Below are 26,354 nucleotides of genomic sequence, written 5' to 3'. Positions count from 1 at the left end.
TCGTCATCACTGGCCATCAGAGAAATGCAAATCAAAACCACAATGAGATACCATCTCACATCAGTTAGAATGGCAATCATTAAAAAGTCAGGAAACAACAGGTGCTGGAGAAGATGTGGAGAAATAGGAGTGCTTTTACACTGTTGGTGGGAGTGTAAACCAGTTTAACCATTGTGGAAGACAGTGTGGCGATTCCTCAAGGATCTAGAAATAGAAATACCATTTGACCCAGCCATCTCATTACTGAGTATATACCCAAAGGATTATAAATAATGCTATAAATGTGCTATAAAGACCCATGCACATGTATGTTTATTGCAGCACTGTTCACAATAGCAAAGACTTGGAACCAACCCAAATGTCCATCCATCAATGATAGACTGAGTTAAGAAAATGTGGCACATATACACCGTGGAATACTATGCAGCCATAAAAAAGGATGAGTTCATGTCCTTTGTAGCAACATGGATGAAGCTAGAAACCATCATTCTGAGCAAACTGTCACAAGGACAGGAAACCAAACACCACATGTTCTCACTCACAGGTGGGAATTGAACAATGAGAACACTTGGACACAGGGTGGGGAACATAACACACCAGGGCATGTCGTGGGGTGGGGGGAGTGGGGAGGGATAGCATTAGGAGATATACCTAATGTAAATGACGACTTGATGGGTGCAGCACACCAACATGGCACATGTATACATATGTAACAAACCCGCACGTTGTGCACATGTACCCTAGAACTTAAAGTATTAAAAAAAAAAAGAAAAACAATAGAATCATGATGAGTAACGATTTATGTAATCTTTGTGATGAGTTCAGGTCATGACCTGGTCCATGGTATGGGCTTAAAAAATATCTGCTATTATCATTTTCCCAAATCCCAGCCAGACCAATTGCCAGATGATGAATCACATAAGAGAAGACTTTAAAGATAAAATCTTTACACCATTATAAAAATCAATTAAATCATTTCTACTGTAAAGGAAAATACTAATTTTGGGGTCATAAGAGCCAACATGGTGTAATAGAAAAGAACATGAAGGCAGCCTGATTCCAGGTTTTGTCAGAAAAATATATTTTCTAGACTCCCTTTTATTTTTAAGATGGAGTCTCACTCTGTCTCCCAGGCTGGAGTGCAGTGGCACGATCTCAGTTCACTGCAACCTCCGCCTCCTGGGTTCAAGCGATTCTCCTGCCTCAGCCTCCCAAGTAGCTAGGCCTATAGGCAGGCACCACCACACCCAGCTATTTTTTGTGTTTTGGGTAGAGACAGGGTTTTGCCATGTTGCCCAGGCTGTTCTCAAACTCCTGAGCTCAAGTGATCTACCAGCCTCTGCCTCCCAAAGCGCTGAGATTAGAGGCGTGAGCCACCATGCATGGCCCTATTTTCTAGATCCTTTTCAAGCCCATTTTGTAGATCAAGAAATAAGCCGGCCAACCAAATTAAAATTCACTAATTCCATTTATAAATGTAGTCACCAAGAATTCCTTGCAGCATGCTCTGGCATGTAGGTCATTTTTCCACCCCCGCTATCTCCACAGGGTCTGTACTAGGAATTGGCCCTTCCATCTACAGCAGTTTGTGTGGTAGGATATTCCCGAAACCAAGGAACTTCACATTCCTGGCTGTCAAATAACACATAGAAAGACCTATTTCTACTGCCCTGAGACACATGAATCTGAATCCCCAGGGTGGAACAGTGGCAAGGTTTGGGTAAAGGTGAAAGTAGAGTGGGTTTTTCCCACTTCCCCCGGGGCAATCATGTGATGAGAGAGAAGCCCTGTTTCATTCCCATGAGCCTTCCTGGGCTTCTCCAGAGCAAGAAAGGGGTGGATTGATCCAATAGATGGTCCAACAGAAGGACAAAGCAATTCTGTAACTAGGACTACGTGTGCTAAGGGCGATAAAGAAGACATAGCCAGACCTCGAGAGCAGTATGTGATGCCAGTGGGGGATGCAAGATGTAGCTAGTCACCTTGATCACTGGAGAGCCAAGGTCATGATCTGCCAGAACCACAGATGCCACTGAGGAAAGTTATAGATAAGAGATATTCTCTAGAGACCAGAGGGTCAGAGGGCATTCTGAGGACCAGCCTTGGCTCCAAAAGCCCCCAAATTTGTCATTGACAAAGGCCATGTGGCTACCTCTCCTTCATACAGGCAGATGTCATCTCAGACTGGATCAGGAGCAAAGCAGGAGGAGAAAGAAACCAGAAAGGCTGAGATTTATCCAAAAGAGACCGTATTACTGAATCAGGAAGACTTTATTGGGATTTCACTAAATTACTGAGTCAATACTCAACTGTATTGAGCTTCTAATCCTCAATGGGACTAGAGCTTGAGGGAAAAGCTATAAACAAAAATAATTATAAGGAAGCTGCATCTTTCCTTGCACATTTGAGTGCAGTGTGAGAAAATATGTGACCCTGCAACTTAAGGGAAGGAGTGTTTCTATTTTTGCTGACCTTATGGCTTTTATTACCCCAGGCACATACTCAAGGCCTCTTCTGATTTTCTCCCACACTGAGCCTTGAAACCATGCCATGTCCTCATATTGGTTGCTAAATCATTTTTCTCCCATCAGTAGTCTAAACTTCTCCAAGAAGTCTTCCTAAACCATCAAAGAGCTTACACATTCCCCAATTCGGTCTTCTCCAACTTACAAGTTCCTTCTATGCTATTCTCCAGCTTTTTACTTACCTTGTGAATCCTAATACCTAACAACAGTAAAACGTCTAATTTCTGCTTCTTTTCTATATATTTTATTCCAATGTAGATGGCAAGTTTATAGAAGGCAGAGTTTACATGCTTTTATTCATTGCTTTATGCAACTCGTCAGACCAGTAAGTGTTTTTAATGGCCGTGGTTGACAGAGTTAAATTATTTTATTATGAAATAATGTTTCTGTGAAATGGAGCATTTCTCTTTAGTTGCTGCAACAGGAGGATACTTGAAATATAGTTCAGTAAAATCTTGCAGCTTTTTCACCATTAACAGATGACTTCTGACCCAGCACCCAATGTATTTATGATAGTCATTGAATTCAGTGTACTTACAATTGGTCCATTTTTGTCAACAAATCCAATACAAGTTGGTTTTACTATTGTATTGGGGTTGAATTTGTTATTAAATAAATTTTTTCAAGTCTGAGGCAATTACTTCCTCAGATTGTTCAGATTAGACCATGTGTCTAATGTTTAGTAGTAATTGATAAATTATCTGGCAATTTCAGGAATGTATATTTTTGATCTACAGAATTATCCTAAAGTCAAGAAAGAGGATAGAGGACACTAAGATTTATTGAGTATCTGCTATGTGCCAGAAACCTTCACTGATCATTGATATCTTATCCAATTTAATTTTTAGAAGATTCATTTATTCATTCATTCGTTCATTCCCTGCTTTGATTGACTATTAGTGTCTATAAAGTGCCTGTATATCAGGCTCTGAGGATACAGAAGTGACCTAGATGGGTTTGAACTTTATGAACTTGCAATCTAGCTAGGAAAACAGCTGTAAAACACATCATCAACGACAATAGAATGTGCTGATGGCTAAGTGGGGAATGAATTGATTGCGTATAGGAGGAGAATCTAACTTAGACCAGCAGCTTAAGGAAGGCTTCCCTGAGGTGATAAAGATTAAGCAGACCCGGCACAGGAGCTGGCTAAACCAGGTGAGGATGTTAAAAGGGCTTGATGTCAAGGGAACTACATGTGGGAAGGCCTAGCTACGAAAGAGCTGGTTAGTGATGTTATCTTCAAAAAGCTGAAAGAAGTAGGGTATGACTGGAACCAGGAGAATTAAGGGCTGATGAAGCCAAAGAAGTAGGGTATGACTGGAACCAGGAGAATGATGGCTGATGAAGCCAAAGAGAGGAGGAGAGCAGAGGCTGTGCTGGGCTTTGGAGGCCATGTGAAGGGGTGGGGATGAGGGCTTTATCCCAAGAGTAAAGAGGACACTGCAGGATTTAATTAGAGGAGAGTGGCATCTTCAGAGCTGGTGTTGTTCTTAAGTTGATCTAGTTACAGAAAGGAAAATCTAAAGAAAGCAAGCCTGGGTGTGTGTTTGGAGGGCCTCCTTGCAATAGGCCAATGAGAAAAGGCAATAGCATGGACCAGGGTGACAGCAGTGAAAATGGGAAAAGTTAGGTGAATCAAGATATACATAAGAGGTAGAACTGACTAGAGTTGGTGGCTTAATGAATGTGGGGATAGTGGCAGAGGGGATGGCCTAGGATGACTCCCTGGTGGCTTTCACAAAGATGAGAGGAGGAAAATGATTTGGAGAGAAGGTGGTGAGATCAATATGGATGTACTGAGTGTAAGTTGTCTAAGAGACTTGCCTAAGAGGTGACTATATTCTTGATTCCAGATCTCAAGAAAATGCTCTTCCCTGGGGTAATAGATAGATTTGGGCACTCATGGTACAGAGATAGCAATTGATCCATGAAAATAGATAGAGGATCTCATGTGGGGAGACATGGGAAAGGAGGGAAACAAGGACCAAAGACACAGGCCTACAGGATACCGGCATTTAAGGGGCAGATAGAGGAGGCAAAGTTAATCATTTCCAGTTCTATATTAGGACTGAATGGAGACTAAGATCACTTAATTTATTTCACTGATTAATAGGAAAGTCAGAATTCAGATCCAAATCCCACCACTTTCCCAAAATCCACCTTTGGATACTTGGTGTTTATGAATTCAAGAGTAATTTATTGAAGGTTTTCTCCGAGGTAGGCCCTCTACTAAGCATCTTACATTTGTTATTTTATTTATTGTCAGAGAAACCTACTTGTAAATTAAGTATTATTATTATTCCCATCATGTGGATGAGGAAATGAAGACCTGGAGAGGTTAACTAAGTTCCCCAAGGTTATGTGACGCATACGTAGCATAAATTTACACTCACCTCTTTCCCTGCCTATGTCCATGCTTATAACTATTATGATTGTACTAGTTAAGGCAGTGGCTCTCAAACCTGAGCACTCGTCAGAACTACCTACAGGGCTTCTTGAAACACAGCACTGGTGGACATCCCCTGAGTTTCTGATTCTGGAGGTAGGTGGGGCTGGAATTTTGCATTTCTAACTAGTTCCCAGGTAATGCCAACGCGGCTGGTCCAGGGACTGCACTTTGAGAACCACTGAGTTAGGGTCAAGGCAGAACTACAAAAACAACAACAAAACTTCAAAAATATAATGGCTGAAGTGCAATGCCTTTCTTTCCTCTTTCACGTGACAGGCTGGTTGGATATGAGGTTATTCTAGAACCTGGGTTCCTTCCACTTTGTGGCTTGCCATCCCCTTGGGCACTGTCCTCCTCAGCCTGGTGGAAACCAGGTCACTGCCTCACTTACATCGCAACCCGTGGAAAAAAGAAAAAAGAGGACTAGAGCAAGCCAATTCCTGCTAAACCAGGGACACTGAAGTTGCACCCTTTACATTCACACATATTACAATGTGAAAACTGAATCACAGGGCTGAACAGCCACACACCCAGCCGACCCACAGCTGGGAACCTGCCACAATCATATGCTGCCATCATCAGCTTTTTAATTGGTAAAATAATCATCACATATAAGTTAGTTAACTCATGCCAAATTATTAACATTCAAATACAGCATAAAACGTGTCACATGGAATTTTATTCAAATATACTCTTGATTTACCTAATTCTGTAATCTCTAAAACAGAAACAACTCTAATCCCTGCCATGTACTTCAAGCAAGGTTCAATTTCCACCTGATATAAACTCCACCCAACAAGCTTTTCCCAGCCTTCACAACACTAAGTCTATTTATTAGCATTATGTATACATGCATTATATATAAAGAGGTATGGATACATGCAGACATCTATACATATACATATTGATGCAGTTAAGCCTCAATTTGTCATAACTTGATTTATTGTGCTAATTTAAAGTAACATTCTACATATTTAACACAAAGATGTTCTCTCTCTGTGTTGTAATTCCTGTTTCCCTCCCTCAATCCCAATCAGACAGCATCTTTTCAACACCACTGTTCTCTAATTGTCTTGTAACATCTCAGGTTAGCAACCATAACATTTCTTAAAGAGCAACATTACATTTGCACTACACCCTACAAGTATATTAGCCAAACTTCAATTTTCCATTTTTGCCAAACATCACTTCATACCTTTCCTAAGCCCATGTAAGGCTACTGTAGATACTTTCCTATGTGTGTCATCTAGGTAAACTTTTGTTTGGATTGTTTTTGCTGGGGGAGAGGAGATTATTTTATTTAATTTTTATTTTAGATTCAGAGGGTACTTGTTACGTATTACATGTGTAATGGTGGGGGTTGGATTTCTAGTGTACCCGCCATCCCAGTATTGGACATTGTACCCAGTAGGTGATTTTTCAGCCATCACTCCCCTTCCTCCCAACTTTGGAGTCCCCAGAGTCTATTTTCCCCATCGTTATGTCCATGCATACTTTTTGTTTAGCTCCCACTTACAAGTAAGAACATGTGGTATTTGATTTTCTGTGTCTGTGTTAGTTCACTTAGGATAATGGTCTCCAGCTCCATCTGTGTTACTGCAAAGGACATGATTTCTTTCTTTTTTACAGCTTTGTAGTATTCTGGGGTGTATATGTACCACATTTTCTTTATCCAGTCAACTGTTGGTGGACACGTAGGTTGGTTCCATGCCTTTGCTATTGTGAATGGTGTTATGATAAACATATGAATGCAGGTGTCATTCTGACAGAATGATTTCTTTTCCTTTGGATAGATTACAGAATGGTTTACTGAATTGCTGGGTCAAATGGTAATTCTCTTTTTAGTTCTCTGAAAAATCTCCATACCGTTTTCCATAGAGATTGAACTAATTTATCTTCCCACCAACAGTGTATGAGTGTTCCCTTTTCTCCACACCCTCGCCAGCATTGTTTGGACTGTTTTGTGTCTCAACAATGCATATGCTTCGGAGATTCCACTTGGTCACTGACTCAGGTGATGACTTGGGGACACACAGGAAATGGGAGCAATAGGGCAGCAGTAGCTGGCTTCACAGACCACTAAACATCTTTGTTATGCCTTTGAATTTGATTTAAAGTCAAGTTGGAAGTAGGCACATTTAGCATGTAAAAACATGCTGTGTCCCCAGGAAGCACAGCACCCAGCTGGCAAAGATGCTGCCATGATTTTGGTCCCACCCACCATGGAGCTACGTCTACAACCAAAAATCCCTGTGTTTATTTGCCAACACGCTGCATTTTTTAAAAAAATGGACACAGTGGCTCACACCTGTAATCCTGGCACTTTGGGAGGCCCAAGGCAGACAGATCACTTGAGATCAGGAGTTTGAGACCAGCCTGGCCAACATGGTAAAACTCTGTCTCTACTAAAAATACACAAAGAAGTAGCCAGGTGTCGTGGGGCAATGCCTGTAATCCCAGCTATATGGCAGGCTGAACCAGGAGAATCGCTTGAACCTGGAAGGCAGTGGTTGCAGTGAGCCGAGATTGTGCCGCTGCACTCCAGCCTGGGCAACAGAGTAAGACTCCATCTCTAAATTAATTAATTAATTAATTAATTAATTTTAAAAATCAACAGAGGAAGCAGGCAAAGACCAAGAGCTCCCTCTGGCAAAATGCTGCAGGTACAGTAGTAAAAGTCATACCAGCCACAGGTGAGATGTGACTTTCTGAGGCAAGTGGATAATTTTTACTTGATGGTGAATCGTTAAAAGTGAACCAGATGATTAAACTTAATGGAACAGCCACATTAAACCGAAATTAGTGAAAACAGGCCTCGGGCAGCCTACAACCTTTTATTTGTTGTTGTTTAACTTCTGTCTTTTACAGTGACCATGATGAATGACATCACAAAAGAAAAAATCCAATTAAAATCTAAGTGCTCAATAAACCCCTCATGTCTGGTTTTCACCACCACTTTCACAGGCACTGATGTCTTATGTTTCCTTTTTTTCCCAAGAAAAGAATTGGCCTCAGGGGAGTTTGATGGCAGAGGAGGAGAGTGGGGAGAAAAAACAAACGCTTTGGGAGGTGTCTGCTCCGTGTACTCTGTCAGACCCAGAAAATGCACTTTGGAGACAGGAAGCAGGAGGGTGTTAAATTGCTTTATTACCAGACAATGCGAAGAGTAGAGATGCATTTTCCCACTAGTTTTCAAATATTGATAAATCAGAATTGTGATCTGCAAAGCAATCCTTGCTCACACTCTTCTTTAACGTCTCCTCTGCCCTTTAACATTGTTTCAGGTGTTTGTTCTATAAGTCATTGAAATGGTCTCGCCTGACAGCTAAAAATAAGTTTCTGATTACTTTTACCTGAATAAATCTTGTGACCAGATGTGGAATTCATCTACTAAGTGTGCAACAATTACATACTGAAACCGATGAAAGAGTTGGTGGAGGAGAGTGTATAATCTAGTGGAATGTAGAATATGATAAATCACATGTAAAGATAGCAATTGCCCCCCACTGCCCAGTTAAAGAATACTGGCTTTTGATCACAGATTTTACCTTAGAGATACCATGTGTCTGTAAAATTGAGTTTTCAAAGTCTTCAGAACAAAGTTCTCAAAGTCAAAATAGAAAAAACAAGCTGATTATAAACTAAGAGTTAATAACGGTAGCACTGGCTTAAATTTAGGAGGCACTTTGTAACTTATAAGACCCATATTATGCTTCTATTGCATGTTTACGTGGTGGTTAATGTACTATTTGCATGTGGTCTTCAATTAGATCTTCACAACAGCCTCACCATGTAGCTCTTATTATCCTCATTTTGCAGATAAGAATCCTGGCTGAGGGAGGTTAATTGACTCTGCTGTGGTCTTAACACTTGCTGAGTGAAAAAGAATGAACGTGGCTCAATGCCTAGGACCGTGCCCCCTGCACTGTGCCAGGCTGCTGACCACAGCTGCTCTACAGCAAGGATCCGCCAAGTGGTGACATTGGTTTCCTTACTCATGGGTTAATGAAATAGCTTTTTAAGAGCCTCTTCAGTCATTCGAATTTGACGATGGAGAGTTAAACTTTCCCCAGTGGCTCTTTGTGTGTCATGATGGTTTCAGCGTTTCCTTAGCATATCCCATCACTCAAATCATGGGATGCTCTTGTTTTACATTTCTGATTGCATTTATCTCACTTCTAAGCAATTTCCTCCCCATTCGAATTTATCTTCCATTATTTCTGCCGAATTGCTTTCAAGGCTACTAATTATATGAATAATATTCTCCTCCCCAAACACCACGATTAACTAGCTTTAGCTGTGTTACATTAAACACAGTTTCCCTACCTCTAAAAATGAGGAAGTTGCACCAAATAATCTATAAAGCCTCTTCCTGCGCTCAAGAGTTAATCTTCAGATTCTTTTCCCATGAGCTGTGTGATTCTGGAAACACAGCACGCACCGGATTCTCGGTTTTCTTGACTCTACAGTGATGGATTTTTAAATTAGTTCATGTTTCCCAAAGTGTCTTTTTTGGAAAACTGGTATGGGGAATATCCATATAAGTTATACCCAAAAAGGATTCTTTCAACAAGAAAGGGTAAACTAGATTACACAGAATCAAATATAGTTTCAAACTGCAGACACTCAGAGCCTCTGACATGTTAACAGTGACTCTAAAAAAGAGACCGAATATAAAGTATTTCTTTCCCTCAGCACTTCCTGGAAATGACATTCCACGGAATACACTTTTAGACTGGGTTAGATGATTTTGAAAATCTCTTTTTGCCCTAAGAGTCTATTTTCAAATGTGTAATGCTTCTCCGAGCATTTTGTGCAGTATTAATCAACAGGAAAAAGACTTGGCGTAGCTGTTGTTGCTGTTGTTGTAGCATAGCCCGTACTCTGTTTAGGCAGAGTTGAAACAAGGTAGAGAGTAGCAGCCTTCCCACGAAGACTAACTTCTCTATATACCGTGGATGCTTAAAACTCTGGGAGTTTATAAATAGTCCTCCTCAATAAAAAGCACTTTTTGAAAATTTGCAAATAGGGTTAAATTATCTGAAAACCTACAGACTGAATTTTATATATATATATGTGTGTGTGTGTGTGTGTGTGTATGTATATGTATATGTGTGTGTATATATATGTCCTATAGACCTATAGTTAGGTCTAGGTACCATCTGAAGGTATCATCTAACATTTTGCTGGGTGGGAAAAAGGGAATTTAGGAAACAATAGGAAATCAGCACTGTGGATATAATCTCTGGGAAAGGAAAAATGGATAAGAATCCTACTTATCCAAGTTAGGATTCTCATCTTCTATTTCCATGGTATCCTTAGTATTCATTTAATTCCGCCTTTTACCCAAACTCATTTCACCAACAGTTAGTCATCAGAATCTCTGCTTGATTACCTTTAGGAGCAGGGAACTCACTACTCATAAGACTATTTCAATTTTAGGTTGGCTCAAATTATTAGAAGGTCCTTTCCTATCTTATACTAAAGTCTAAATGTGAAATGTTACTGTTCCAAGTGACCTGTAAATTATCTAGTCAGGTGATTTTCAAGGTATTGCCCGTGGCAGCACTTAGGATATTTCTCAAATGCTTTGAGTTGAATTTCATAAATAAATAAATAAACATCACATCTTCCCAGAAGAAAATGATTATAATCTCCATCACTAAAGACTCAAGGAAGTTGCCAAGCTTCCCTAAATTCATGAAGATAATAAATGTAAGGTAGAAATAGAATATACCCAAGTCTCTCTGATTCAAAAATCAAAGTCCTTTTCTCAACAGGATATTGCTTCTCTAATATGTTTGTGTACATGCAAGTGAGGACAAGAGTGTATTAGTGGAACATGAAAGCTATAGTGAAAAATAGGAAAATCGTGAAAAGAGTTTCATTCCGGCCACCCTACTATGTCCTTGGCCACCTTGCTATTGCTCTTGCCTTTTGTTTTCCTTTCTTGAAAATAAAGATTACTAAATTTTCTCCCAAACTCTGTTCCAGGTCTGAAAAATTCTATGATTGATTATAAGGAAACGTGCATTAATGCATGGTATTTACCATTGAGAGGGTATGTAAACAGTAAAACAAAACAAAACAAAACACCTGTACACCTTAGAAAGGATTGAATAAAAGTTAACATAGCATGCGCCAAAAAGACAAAAACAGTTTAGAACCACATGCTTGACTTTTACTTTCTTTGATTTTTTTTTTTCTACACTAGTTACATTCAGACCAGGATAGAGGAGATGGATCACTTAAATATATCCTTTCAGGAGATGGAGCAGGAGATCTCTTCATTATTAATGAAAACACAGGCGACATACAGGCCACCAAGAGGCTGGACAGGGAAGAAAAACCTGTTTACATCCTTCGAGCTCAAGCTATAAACAGAAGGACAGGGAGACCCGTGGAGCCCGAGTCTGAATTCATCATCAAGATCCATGACATCAACGACAATGAACCAATATTCACCAAGGAGGTTTACACAGCCACCGTCCCCGAAATGTCTGATGTCGGTGAGTGAGACGTGACTTCAACCAAAAACTGGCTCTTCCCTGGTGCATCCACTGAGTAAGGAATCCCATGAGCTCAAAGTACTGAACTGCATGAATTTAGATGCTAACTTCTTCAATCCATGTATGCATATGTTTCCTAATATTACTCTAGTCTCATTTTGTTATTATTTTTAAAACCACATTTCCTCTAAAGAGGGTCTGAAAAGTGGCAGGGTGGGAGTGGGAGGTCGAAAGAGAGACCATCTCCTTTCTCTCCCACCCTGAATGCCCATTCTCTTTCTTGGGCTGAAAGACAGCAACCTTCTCCACTTCGCTTAGCCTACATGGGTGTTATGGTCCACGTAACAATCTCCCAAATAGAAAATAAAAACTTAAATTTACAATCTAGTCTAAAAAGTAGTGATAATTGATTTAAGTAACTAGTAACTCTATATTTGGGAAGGAAATTCAAAGAACATCTTTTTAATCCATAAACAATAGGCACGTTATGTCTAGGGAGTGGATCCTTTACTACATGGTGGAAATGAACAGACTTTCATAACATACATAGAGTGAATTAATATTTTATACACAATTCTACTACTTGTTTCAAATAGTGGATTTAATTTGTTTAAATTGAGAGAAGTAAATAGGATTTAAATTAAGAAAAAGAATTCTACTGACATCACTCTTAGCCACATTGAAATACTTCATGGGAGACAGTGACAAATTTTAAACTACTTATATAAAGCATTATTTTTATTTTCACTCTGTCAAATTCAAAAGGGCTAAAATTACATAATAACTTTATTATGATTCTGTCAGTTAGATATCAGAGACATTGTAGTTCACAGATCCAAGACACAGAAAATAACCAATCCATGGAAATCATTGTAAAACATCTACATTTTTCTCATGAAGAAATTGCTTCTCTCATTATTTAAAGCCACTTTGTTTTGTTACAAAAATTGCAAGCCTCAAAAGCGAAGAGGGAGATGATTGGATTTTTTTTTCTTCTTCTTCTTCACTGGTTATAGCAGCAATAGAATGGCATTCTTTAAATTTGTTAGGAAAACAGTTTCTCCTCTATGGGGTAAAAGGCAGAAGAATTCATGAAGAATAGTCTCTTCATCAGCACTACTCAGGGCAACTGTAACTAGATATGCAGGTATTGCACTGCACAATTCTAGGGGGTGCCATTCACTTTTGAAGCCATTATAGAATTAAATTTGCATTACGAACATTTAGGGGTAGTTGACAGTAATATGTCTTGAGAAAAATAAAAAGGCTTTTTTCAGTTTGCACACAGACACAGTTATGTTGATATTCATCATCCTTAATTGATATCTCATTATTGTGATTATAGAGAGGCATCTTCAAGAAATTCCATAAAGGCAGTGGGACAACAGCATGGGAACAAAAATGGACTTTAGTATCAAACAGAACTGAATTTGAAACTATCTCCACTAAGAACCAGCAGTGTAGCCTTGGGCAAATTATTTGATTTCTCTGATCCTCCAGTTCTGTATCTTGAAAAAATAAATAATAAATGTCAACTCCTAAGGGCTATCATGAGGATTAGATGAGAAAACAGGTGCAGAGCCCCTAGTACAATATCTGGCAATGAATAGACATTTAAAATGTCCAGACATCATATTCTAAAAGCAATCAAATTTTGTGTTAATGTTAAATAAGAACTTGAGTGTTTGTTGACTTGACTTTCACCTTAAAATCATAAGATGTTCTCAGTCTCCCCACCTCCCTTGCCAAATTACAAGGGTGGGTGCTCTGTTTTGTGCATCACCACTATACATTCAGGGCATCCAATCCTAACATACTACAATCTATTTCTTCAATAAGGGAAATTGGCTAGATATTACAAAAGCAATGTAGAATTCCTAATATTCCCCGGATGTAACTTCCCTACCTCTTTCATGGAAAGAGGAACTCCAGCAGTATGCTTACTGGTTATCTGATACAAATAACAAAAAAAACAGCCATTAAGTGATCTTAATTAGAGAGACTCTCATCCTTTCGGGAAGTCACAGAGTCCTTTGAGAATCATATAAAATCTATGGAATTTCTCCTCAGTGAAATAGACATGTAGGCATACACATAAAAATTTATGTGGAATTTCAGGGGGTTAGGAATACTTTGAAGATTATTAGGCAACTGTGGTCACTAAAATAAGAGTGCTGATCTGAAATGTAATAGTGTTCTTTGTATATTTAATTATAATAACCTTTTGGAATTACAGATTCCAGACGTTTGTGCTCTGCTGTTCCAATTCATTGCTTCTTTATGTAATCCATAACTACAGTCTTTAAGGTTTTAACTGTTTAGAATTATTGGATTTATCATTTAGAATGCTTTTATTGGTAAGTAACTGGAAATCCACTCACACTAGTTTAAACAACAACAAATAAGTATTTATTGATCACATTACTTAAGTCAAAAAGTAAAGTGGGCTTTGGACAGGATTTGATCTGAGTTCTAGCTGTTTTTCTGTAATTTTCTATTCTATCCAGCTTTGTCCTCAGGCTGGCATTTCTAAGATCACAAAATAGCTGCTGCAAATGTATATCAGCACATTACAGTCCAAGAAATAGAGTATCTGTGACAGAATTTCCAGCAAAATCATGAGTGGCCCCTGATTGAACAATTCCTAAACTAATTCCTGTGGACAAAGGAAGCAAGATGCTGATTGACTTTGTCCAGGAGAACTCAAAAGAATCACTAAAGCAAGAGTCTAGTCAAATCCCGCCATTGGAGATGGGTTGGAATCAGTTCCACCGCAAGTCATGATCATTCCCATGCTTCTCTGTAACCTAATCCTTAACAATATTTCTAAATGTTGACTGTAATTCTTTACAGTAAAGAAGCCAATCCTTTTTCACCCAGCATCCTACCAAAGTTTTCGACTTCCTCAGCATGATATTCCTGTACAAAATTAAGATCGTGCTGGTTTTGGTGTGTGTCAAAGATTGACATGAACTCTCGATGTGTTTTCAGTTTATGTTTCTGTCATTACAGGCACATTTGTTGTCCAAGTCACTGCAACAGATGCGGATGATCCAACATATGGGAACAGTGCTAAAGTTGTCTACAGTATTCTACAGGGACAGCCCTATTTTTCAGTTGAATCAGAAACAGGTTAGACTTTTGATCTTCCTTTTATAATCTGTAATTTTAATTGACATGCTCAGCTGAGCTAGCATATTTTTTAATAAAAATAATCAGTGTGATTGGATTTTCTTGCATACATCCACCAAACACTAATGATATATTTGTAAACATGACATCTGAATCATTGTAATCAAAAAATCTGGCAATGAATCTTTCACCCACCCTTTCTATGGAGTAGATTGAGAAAAATTATGTATTGCCTTAGTTTTCTTCCAGTTTGGGGCAAAGCTAAAAGGTCAACCCCTTTGTGATAGCTATTGGCCTGTTTGCAGATATTCGGAATCTTCTTTTTCTAATTATTTAGTAAGATTGTGTCTCTCTATTCTGCTCTGAAACTAGATGTAGCCATGTGATTTATTTGGTTGAATAAATGTGATAATGATACAAGTCACTTCTTAGTAAAATTTTCAAAGCTGGTACACATCTGCCGCATTCCTGTCCCTTGCCACAGTTATCATGGAAACCAATGTTGAGATGTAGTCTGTAGCCTGAATGTCTGAGTGGTATCAGACTACCTGCTAACCTACGTAAGCTACCTGCTTACCTACTCAGAGCCTGAGCGAAAAATAATCTTTAGTTGTGTGAAGCCACTCAGATTTTGCATTGTTTGTTATCACATCATTGTCTAGCCCATCCTAACTGATGGAGTCCTAATCAAAGTGAAATGCCATCTGGAATCCTCTTTTCAACATCTCAGTTTTCTGTTTTCTGTATTTTCTCCACAAAGTAGCAACCTATCTTATAATGATTTGTTTTTAGCAGATATCATTTGTATTGTATAGTAAATTCTACGCATATTTTTATCATAATGAGTCAATTTCCTTTTATACATTTTTTAAACATCCATTATTCTTGGTAGAAATCAAAACCTCCCTAGGTTCCCACATCCAGTTGGAAATCTCTGTGTTAAGTGGTGCAATGAACTTGGAAAGAATCCCAAGGAGAAAGAATGTGTTGAGTTGAAAAACAATAAGGATGAAAAATTAGAGTTATTCAACTTAAAGGACAAAAGGCTAAGGTGATCTCCTGTATTTAAATAGAGAAGCACTATTATTTGGAGAACAGAAAGCAGCTGTACTTTCACTGAAACCAGGACTATAGGAATAAAATTGATCTGTTGTCTGAAGTATTCTTGTTACAAACTTTAAAAAAGATATTTTCGCTTCATTAGTTGTTAAGCACTAGAATGTGTTTCTGCAGAAGGTTATAAAGGCTTCTCCAGTGAAATTTGAAAGAAAGTTAATTTAAGCATAAACTGTTCATAGAAACTGGGAACTTTTAGAAGTTCTTTAACTATTTCATAAACGACTACAACGAGATAAATTGGGCCGGGGGCTGCGGTGGCGCAAGCCTGTAATCCCAGCACTTTGGGGAGGCCGAGACGGGGCGGATCACAAGGTCAGGAGATCGGAGCCAATCCTGGCAAACACAGTGAAACCCCCGGTCTACTACTAAAAATACAAACAACTAGGCCCGGCGCGGGTGGGCGGCTTGTAGTCCCAGCCTACTTGGGATGGAGGGCTGAGGGCAGGAGAATGGTGGGGAACCCGGGGTAGGGGGAAGCTGCAGGTGAGTGAGATCGGGGCATGCCCTCCAGCCTGGGTGACAGAGCAAGACTCCGCCTCAAAAAAAAAAAAAAAAAAAAAAAAAAAAAAAAAAAAAAAAACAGAGCATAAATTTAAATTTAACCTAACTTAAAATTTTGGTTGCCATTGGGGCCACTTGAACTAAAGTTCACGGTCAGCTTTAGGAATTCTAAAAGGGTGAAAGACCTTGAACCTTAATTCCAAAATTCTCTAGAATCATACAAGATGATCATTATGAGAGAATTGATGTTCTATTTTCTAAAGACCATAGTTTTACAATTTAGGAAATCCTCAGAGCATTCATTATGGTGGTGTATCTGAGGGGTAATTCGTTAATTCATAATGGGAAACTCAAGAGTCATTCAAGTGTGTGACTTTCCTAACAATTTCCTTATAATTCACCTAAATGTCTTTTATCAAGCAACTATTGTAGTACACCTTTATACCACAAGTCAGTTTAGATTTTGCTGTGTCATCTTATAACACTTAATATTTGTACATCCATAATGTAATTATAATATTGAGTGTCATATAACCCTTAATAGTCTATACTATTGCAGAATCTGACTTGTACTTATTTTTATTCTCCTTGTATTACAGGCTTCTTTTAACGTATCTATCTGCCCTGTGTGGTTGTAATATCTTTCAGTATAAAGGCTGTATATACTTATTTTTATATCATCATGACATCTGCATAGCATTCTGCATATTGTGGGTGACAGTTTATGTTTGTTTGCATAAATAAATAATTCCATCAAGTATTCTTAATGCATCCCTTTGTACTCTTAAATTTTACATCCACAGGTATCATCAAGACAGCTTTGCTCAACATGGATCGAGAAAACAGGGAGCAGTACCAAGTGGTGATTCAAGCCAAGGATATGGGCGGCCAGATGGGAGGATTATCTGGGACCACCACCGTGAACATCACACTGACTGATGTCAACGACAACCCTCCCCGATTCCCCCAGAGTAGGAACATTTGATTGAATGAGTTTCTTCAATGTGCTTTTATAAAACTTGAACGTTGAGAGTTTTATTTTCATTGTCATCATTATTGTCAAAGTTAGTGGACTTAAGAAGAACTGGTACTTTTATTAAAAAATGAGTTGACAACATGGCATACACTCAGGAAATGTGAACATTTATGTTCCTGTATTGGTAACTAGCTGAGTGATTTCTGCTGTTGTTGTAAAGCCAACATCGTTGTTTCATTTCTCCTTATTAAGAAAACTACCACAGACATAAATCTGCTCATGCAGAACATATGTATACAAGCATGCTGCAATTTGTTAGGAAAAATTTGACTTTATGTTTTGTGAATTTAATCAGGCATGTAATCTCTTTTAAATCCTCACAAAGCTTTGTAAGGGGAGGATTTATCATTTTACTGTTTCTAAAAATACAACTGTGGAAGTAACTAGGTACTTAATCCATTTGTAATCATAAATCGTTTTCTACATTATGGTTAGTTGAGATACCGAAAGTCGTCTCCAAAATCATTAAGTCTCGTGATTAGATAAGAAGGAAGAAGAAGGAAAAACAACATCCATGAATACCAACTTGGTATCAGAAGTATGCTAAAATTCTCACAAAAGCTACCCAAGAGGGAACTGGTTTTAACGTAACTTTTCTTCCAGGAACAAAATCCCTTTGGGACCATGATCTCCTACAAAAGCTATCTCAATTATTAAATAGAAAACCCACTCATTCTATCATGGTATTTTAAAAAAAACTAATCAGCTAATACGGGCTTCCTTTAGAATAGAGATATACATGAATCAACAGGAAGTAGTTTTATTTTCTTTATTTTTTCAAGTTTTAATCAGAGTTAGCTAAATGCAAAAGATCAGAGCTAATTAAAGAATATCTGATATAACAAGTTGAAGAAAGGTTCTGTGAGGCCTACCATTTCCTTTACACAGGCTTGAAATGAAAACTATTAGGATCACCAACAGTTTGCCCAAAACCTCCTTTTTAATATGGAGATTCCCACAAAAGGAAGAATAAGAAAAGGAATTCCATGCCCCGCCCCCACCCCCCCCCGGACCCACAGGAATTTGTAACTCACTCTGCTCTGCTTAGAATAGCCTATTGACATTGTTATTGAGCAATATGAGCAATATGCCAAGGCAAGGGAGGGGAGAAGATAGAAAGGGGCAGGAGGCCCTAAAAATGGAAGTTGAAAACACTAGAGAAATACTTAACCTGGGGTGCACCAACTCATTCCTGTAATCCCAGAGCTTTGGGAGCCTGAGGGAGGAAGACTGCATGAGGCCAAGAGTTCAAGACCAGCTGAGGCAACATAGTGAGAACCTGTGTCTACAACAAGTAAAAAGAAATTAGCCAGGCATGATGGTGTGCACCTGTAGTCCCAGCTACTCAGAAAGCTGAGGTGGGAGGATTGCTTGAGCCCAGAAGTTTGAGGGTGCAGTAAGCATGATCATGCCACTGTACTCCAGCCTGAGCAACAGGAGGAAACTCTGTCCGGAAAAAAAAAAAAAATGCTCTTTTTGAGTTGCATACTTGAGTTAACCTGCTTTATCATTTTACCAAGTATGAACTCATTACTTAGGGGATTACTGTTATTGAATGCCTACATTTTAGTAGTGCCATAGACTGTTTAAATTCTTTTCAAATCATTTGTATAAATGGGTGACAAAATGTAATGGAAAAGCGTAGAATAAGCTTTGGTTTTACTATTTTATATTTTTGGTGCTAAGTACATCGTGGTCTGGCCAATCTAAACTGTAACTCATATGTGGTCTCTCTAAACTAAGTTTGCAAGAGGAGCATATTTAAAAAAAAAAAAAAGTTTCTGTTTAGGAAACATAAGTTTCGAATTAGTAATACAAATATAAGTATGGGAGAAACCTATGCATAAAATAATAAAATTTAGGAGTCAAAAGAAAAAAAGTAGGAGTTTTATCACTTAACGTATTTACCTATATCTCTAACTCTGCAACTAGGTCCAGCTCCATGTATGAGTGAAAGAATATCTACTTGGATACAGCTTCCAACTTGCTATAATTTCTTTCCACCTCCAGCTATTATTAGCAATGGTAGAAAGAACTCTTTTAAAGAATACCTAGTAATTAACTTAAAGTCGCAGTTCAGATTAAATTCTTCTCTACTCTGTTAGATTAAGTTAACAAAGGGCTTGGAAGCCTTCTGTGCCTCCTGTAGCAGTTCAGCTGTTCTCACAATCACACCATAAACTTTGGAGCCTATTTACAGGACAAGAAAAGTGTTTTCCATTTGCAAGGAGACAGGTCATGAAATAGAAGAAACATTCTTAACAACCATGAAAGTAGACATAAGAAGAACAGGCCACCATTAATTATTTTGAGGAAAGCACAAATCTACCTGATGGTAGTGTCTTAAAGAACTGTTGGAGAATAGGTTTTGTTTTTATGATAATAGACTGTGGTTAGTGTATGTTTGACTTATATCTGTCTGGTGATTAATAGGTTCATACCAGTTTAAAACTCCTGAATCTTCTCCACCGGGTACGCCAATTGGCAGAATCAAAGCCAGCGACGCTGACGTGGGAGAAAATGCTGAAATTGAGTACAGCATCACAGACGGTGAGGGGCTGGATATGTTTGATGTCATCACTGACCAGGAAACCCAGGAAGGGATTATAACTGTCAAAAAGGTAATGCTGCTTCTTAAACACCATACAAAGTGAACCCATTTACCTTTCTCCAGTTCCTAAGTTACCGGGGCAATTATGTCTCACATAAACATTCCTTTAGATTTTTATTTGACTTATTATTTTCAGAAAAAATGCCAATTTTGGCCAGGAATGGTGGCTCCCGCCTGTAATCCCAGCACTTTCAGAGGCCGAGGCAGGAGGATCTCTTGAGTCCTGGAGTTTGAGACCAACATGGCAAAATCCATCTCTGTTAAAAATACAAAAATTAGCCAGGCATGGTGGCAGGTGCCTGTAATCCCAGCTACTCTGGAGACTGAGGCAGGAGGATTGCTTGAGGCTGGGCAGCAGAGGTTGCAGTGAGATCATGCCACTGTACTCCAGCCTAGGTGACAGAGTGAGACTCTGTCTCAAGAAAGAAAGAAAGAGAGAGAGAGAGAAAGATAGAAAGAGAGAGAGAGAGAGAAAGAAGGGAGGCAGGGAGGCAGGGAGGGAGGAAGGAAGGAAGGAAGGAGAAAAGGAAGGAAGGAAGGAAGGAAGGAAGGAAGGAAGGAAGGAAGGAAGGAAGGAAGGAATTTGTCCAAACAGGACCCAACCTGAAGGAGCTCCTAATTGCCAAGGATGGAATAATTTGAGCAACAAAATAAAGGATGATATTAGATTTTTCACCCACAGAATAGAATATCCATCATGCTGATATTAGTAATNTAAATTAAATACCATAACAAATTTAAATTAAATACCATAAATTTCCTGTGACTTCTTTAACTACTTTTTGGAACACAACAATAAATCTTTTATGTTCTGATTTCTATTTTTTTCCAAAGTACTGATTCATTATTTTATCACCCAAATTGTCTAGCACCACAGAGTAGTATACAAAAATATGGCAAAAATTAAAAACCGATGAATTGTATGCTTCAAGACTAAAAATATTAACTTGGTTAACTTTTTATGATTTCACTTTCATCATGTATGGTGTAATATTTTCTCTCTCCTTTAGCATACTATTATCTTTTCTGGTAAATATAAGCATAGGTGGATGTAAATAACAGAGACTTTTTTCCTCCCAAGCTTAGGATTACGTGTCTTAATATCTGAAAACACAATAAAACATGTTTAAGTGACACTCAGACTAATGTTTTAAACTGTAATATAATTAGGAAGCCCATTAGTGTGCATTAACCTTTTTAATTTTCTTGGTGCCTTATCAGATTCAAACTGAAATTTTGCCTAGACGACTAAATCACATTCACTAACGTCTTGATTAATTGTGTTTCTAGTGAGCCTTGTCATATTATCATCAAAAACTAAAAGTCAGCAATAAGCATTTGGGTTCACCATGTCTCCAAAAGCAGAGCTACTTTTCCTAAAGACCCTTGACAACAATGATCATTACTTTCTTTGGCAAATAATTAGCCCAATGCCCTTTTCAGGATAACATATTGACAACAATGATCTTTACTTTCTTTGGCAAATAATTAGCCCAATGCCCTTTTCAGGATATCATTTGGAATATGTCATTACTTCATGCAAAAAAAAAAAAAAAAAAAAAACTTTAATCTATGTTTTTTTGAATGATGACGAGGGATTCACAATGCAAACCTGTGGCTCTCAATTCTGGCTGCACCATAGAATCACTGGGAGAAGTGTTTAATCATGTAGATTTTAATCTGCATGCCCCAATATGTTGGTTTAATGGTCCAGGGTGGGGCCAAGACATTGGCCAGTTTTAAACACTCATTGGTGTAATTAAAGCCAGATACGGCCGGCACAGTGGCTCACGCTTGTAATCCCAGCACTTTGGGAGGCCGAGGCAGGTGGATCATGAGGTCAAGAGATCAAGACCATCCTGGCCAACATGATGAAACCCCGTTTCTACTAAAAATACAAAAATTAACTGGGCCTGGTGGCGTGTGCCTGTAATCCCAGCTACTTGGGAGGCTGAGGAAAATCGCTTGAATCTGGAGGCCTGGTTGCAGGGAGCTGAGATCGCGCCACTGCACTCCAGCCTGGCGACAGAGCAAGACTCCGTCTCAAAAAAAAAAAAAAAAAGCCAGATGTGAGAACATCTGACATGGAATAACACACTGTGTATTTGCCAACTTGCCCCTGCTGGCCCCCTGTAGTGAAACGTGAGTATTTTTTAAGTGGGGACAGGGCGGGCTCTACCAGACTCCTGCTTCCAAGTGTCCTTCCTGCCTGGTATGGTGCCTTGTACCTCAGGACCCACTTTTAAGTCAACAGCAGGCACGGCCTCAGCCCATACACTTTTCAGGGCTGTGTGGCATCTGAACTCCTTCACAAACTTTATCATCGTTTCCTGCCTAACAGCCTAGATGTAAGAAAAAAAATTACATCTTATCTTTCCTCCCTTTGCCCAATATCACACTAATGTGTTTCCCTAAGCAATATGATTCCATTCATTTATCAGTGATTTACACCAAAAATGTTTCATGTCTTGGCTTTCTGTGTCTTGGCTGCTTTAAATATGTCACTTCTTCCCCCACCCCCCACCCCAAGCTCTTGGACTTTGAAAAGAAGAAAGTGTATACCCTTAAAGTGGAAGCCTCCAATCCTCATGTTGAGCCACGATTTCTCTACTTGGGGCCTTTCAAAGATTCAGCCACGGTTAGAATTGTGGTGGAGGATGTAGATGAGCCTCCTGTCTTCAGCAAGCTGGCCTACATCCTACAAATAAGAGAAGATGCTCAGATAAACACCACAATAGGCTCTGTCACAGCCCAAGATCCAGATGCTGCCAGGAATCCTGTCAAGTAAGCACGCTTCCGCGATGTATCTGTTTCATAAGCTTCAGTCAATTTATATTCAAATATCTGCCTGCACTTTAGAAAAGATGAATCCCTTTTGTTCCAATTAGACAATTATGTTTTCCTGAAAAAACTATTCTAAACAGCACCTTTAACTCTCTTTGCTCACTGCATAAATATTATTTTGGCAGAAGTACAGTAGTCCCTTGTTATCCCTGGGGGATTGGTTCCAGGACCACCCCCATATTAAAATTCACAAATCCGGAAGTTCCTTATATAAAATGACACAGATTTGCAAACAACCAAAGCTCATCCTTCCCTATGCTTTAAGTCATTTCTAGATTACTTATAGTACCAGTTCAATGTAAATACTATGTAAATAGTTATCTTGATGTTTTAATTTGTACTATTTTTTATTGTTTGCTTCTTGTTTTTTCCAAACATTTTTTATTTCCAGTTGGTTGAATCCACAGTTGCAGAACCTGTGGATACATGGGGCTGACTGTATAAACCTTAAAAGAACACAAATTTGGGAAGGAAAGCAAGCTATAAGGAGTTTACTGCTTAAATAGAAGTAGCATAAGGTGATGCGGCTGAATAACCTGGGATTATTTTTCAAGGTTTGAGATTTTTTTAAGTTTAAGATTTGTCAAATCTTAAAGAAAGTGGCAAAGAAAAGTATGATTTTAACAAATCAAGCACTGGGATTGGGAGCCTGTTTTCAAGTGTAGAAAACCTATCATGTAACACCTAAAAGACAGAATTATCCTCCATTCAGATGCATTTTCCTTTTGTAGATGTAGATAAAAACAAGAATTGTTTCATGATATACGTCTGTGAAATCCTAGGGAAATTAATACAACAGAGTCCAAATGTATGCTATAAACTAGTTCTGTTTTCCCTATGCTTTCCTTACACCTTAGTTGTAAATCATGTTACAATAAGGCCTTATTGCTCTTTGGGACCACCAATGCTTCAGTATTCTCGGATCTTAACAGAAAAATGCTGGAGTCAACCAACTTCCAGCCTTCAGCCAGTAGCTTAGTTGACTAAATGAGAAAAGTACTAGCTGGGCGCGGCGGCTCACGCCTGTAATCCCAGCACTTCGGGAGGCCAAGGTGGGCAGATCACTTGAGGTCAGGAGTTCAAGAAATGTGCGAGACCAGAATAGCATTGTGTCAATTATTCCCCATAAACAAAGTAAGCAGACCGAAAAACTAGAGAAACTCTCGCCAGTGAGTTCACAAATAGATTCTGGTCAAGGTGCCAGCCAAGTGCCAGGTACACTCTAGGCACTAGGGAATATAGCCCTGATCCCATGAAGCTTACATTCTAATTGGGGCAAGCAGAAATAGACAAACAATAAATATGTAATACATCAGGCGAAAGTAAATTTTAAGCAGGAAAATAAGGCAGAATAAGGAAATAAAGAGCACCTGGAGTACTATTTTAGATAATGGGGTCAGGTTTGGCATTCTTGGTAGGGGACCATTTAGTAAAGATTTGAATGAAATTAAAGGGCGAGCCATGTTAATGCTGAGGGGAGAATATTCCAAGAAGAAATTAAAGGGCGAACCATGTTGATGCTGGGGGGAGAACATTCCAAGAAGTGAGAAAAGCAACGGTAAGTCTGATACCAGAGCTTCCTTGACAGTTGAAAGAGCAGCGAGGAGGCCTCTGCAGCTGAAAGAGAGTGAGCGAGGGAGGCGAGGTCAGATATGAGGCCCTAGAGAGGTTTGATAGCTGATGAGGAGTGTGGCAGGTCCTGTAGGGCTTTGTAGTTCATGGTACAGACTGGATTTTGTTCTGATTGAGATGAGAAGCCACTGGAAACCTTTGAGTATAAGAGTTAACTAATCTAAAACTCCATTTTAAAAGGATAACACTAGCTGCTACATGAAGAATATTATTGCAGATAAAAGAATTTGGGGCTCTAAGGCAGCAGTCATTTTCCAACTTTTCCCAGTTGAGCCCTTTGTTCAAATAAAACCTTATGACAAGCCCTACATCTCAAACACAAAAATTCCTGGCTTACTTTCAGGGAACAATTTTAAATCACTGGGCAAATAAACTCTTGTTTTATCATCCTACTGGAATATCTATAAGACACTTTGAATTGGGCTATGGCCAACCATGTGAGCTCCATGGATCAAGTGTTTCTCCACATACATTTAATATTGTTAATAAGGAAAATGAATGTGGTTTTCACTGATATAGCTTTCACTAATATAGTTTTCACTAATGCATGTGTAAGTATTTTCACAACTACTCTCTTAGAGTTTATTGTAACTGCATAAGGAAAAAATCTTAGCAAGTAAGTATCAAATTCAATTTGAAAGTGTTAATGCTAGAAGTTTACAAATATGAGCTTTGGTTATCTCCTTGATAGATCAACATTTTTTTTAATTAAAAGCGAGAATGTTCTGCGAATTCAGGCAATATTTCCATATCTATATTACTTTTTATACCAAATACCATTTTTACCCACAGCATTATTTTCTGTTTTATGAAAGAAAGTAGTTAGCTTGTCAGATTATGTTGGCTGTCAGCTAATTTTTAAGCTTTTTGCTGCCAGCCTTTCCTTGGTACATATGGATTTGATACATATACATTTAAGACTAGAAATATTTATAGATATATTGGTATATAAATGGTATTCCAGCATCCTTTTATAGGATAAAATTCATTCTTATATTAGAAAAATACATTCATACATAATTTTTGATTATTTAAGACATAAATGTTGAACAACTAAGTGCTAGACAATATGGTAAGTGCAAAATTAACACTAGAGAATTCTTCCCCAGAGCACTGATTTATCATTATACAGGTACAAATCTTTAATTCTTTAATCACGTAAAATTATTTTCTTCTAATAACTTCATCTCAAATTCCCTTTGGTTCTGTGAAATAATCTTATGTCACTATACATACAAATTATGAAAAATTTATGCAAACATACATCCTTTCCAGGAAGAACCACAAATCTTCCTGACTTGAGGATACATTAGAAGACAAATTATTTAATCACAGAATATAATGAAGTCCTAGGGGGAAAAAAAAAAAAAAAGAGCTACCTAACAGAAGGAACTGCTATAATCATGATGGGATTGATTATCTTGTTTCTTATCAGTGATAATTACAATTAATGTGATTGGACAATAAATATCCTTGATATAAATTTAAATTACCTTGGAAGGAAAAAACAACAAACAAGCAAGGCTTGTGTACAAGCATCTTTCCTAAATGATGTGGGCATTTTAGATTTTCTATTAATTTTTAAATGTCCCAACACAAAGAGAAAATACAATTTTGGTATTTCCTAAATAGTTACTTTCTCTTTCAAATTGAAAGCTGCCTTCAACTAAAAATTCTCACCTCTTACCCTTTATGTCAAGGCTTGATAGGAAAATATAATTACTTGTAAAATTTAAAACTATAGCAGGGGGAAAAGAACAAAACAAGATTATTGCTGTATGTAATTGTAACAGCTTACAGAAACAGCACATCTTAAGCTTAGCATTTTCCATGAGAAAAAAATATGTATATAGATAATTATAAAATTTCTTACAAAGTCTATGAATATTAAGGTTTCCTTTTTGTAATTAACTATGTGCTATAAATATCTGTCATTCTCAAATTTAAAATAAGACGTGATCAAGTAAGTATTTTTTTTTTTTTTTTTTTTTTT

General features: G+C 38.2%; 1 protein-coding gene across 2 annotated transcripts in view; it reads left to right on the top strand.

Moving 5' to 3' along the window:
- CDH6 (cadherin 6) overlaps positions 1-26,354 on the top strand; it is a 141,193-nt gene that overhangs the window by 94,604 nt on the left and 20,235 nt on the right. For both annotated transcript variants that reach the window (XM_017889465.1, XM_017889466.1), the window contains exons 3-7: positions 11,192-11,486; positions 14,499-14,618; positions 17,042-17,209; positions 19,708-19,895; positions 22,416-22,669. In XM_017889465.1, the coding sequence (XP_017744954.1) occupies positions 11,192-11,486; positions 14,499-14,618; positions 17,042-17,209; positions 19,708-19,895; positions 22,416-22,669 (1,025 nt within the window). The remainder of the gene's footprint in view (positions 1-11,191; positions 11,487-14,498; positions 14,619-17,041; positions 17,210-19,707; positions 19,896-22,415; positions 22,670-26,354) is intronic.

The sequence above is a fragment of the Rhinopithecus bieti genome, unplaced genomic scaffold, assembly GCF_001698545.2.
Source record: "Rhinopithecus bieti isolate Rb0 unplaced genomic scaffold, ASM169854v2 scaffold_17882, whole genome shotgun sequence".
In the NCBI taxonomy this organism is placed as follows: domain Eukaryota; kingdom Metazoa; phylum Chordata; class Mammalia; order Primates; family Cercopithecidae; genus Rhinopithecus; species Rhinopithecus bieti.
Note: the sequence above shows the minus strand (reverse complement) of the source record. Positions and strands in the feature narration are given on the sequence as shown.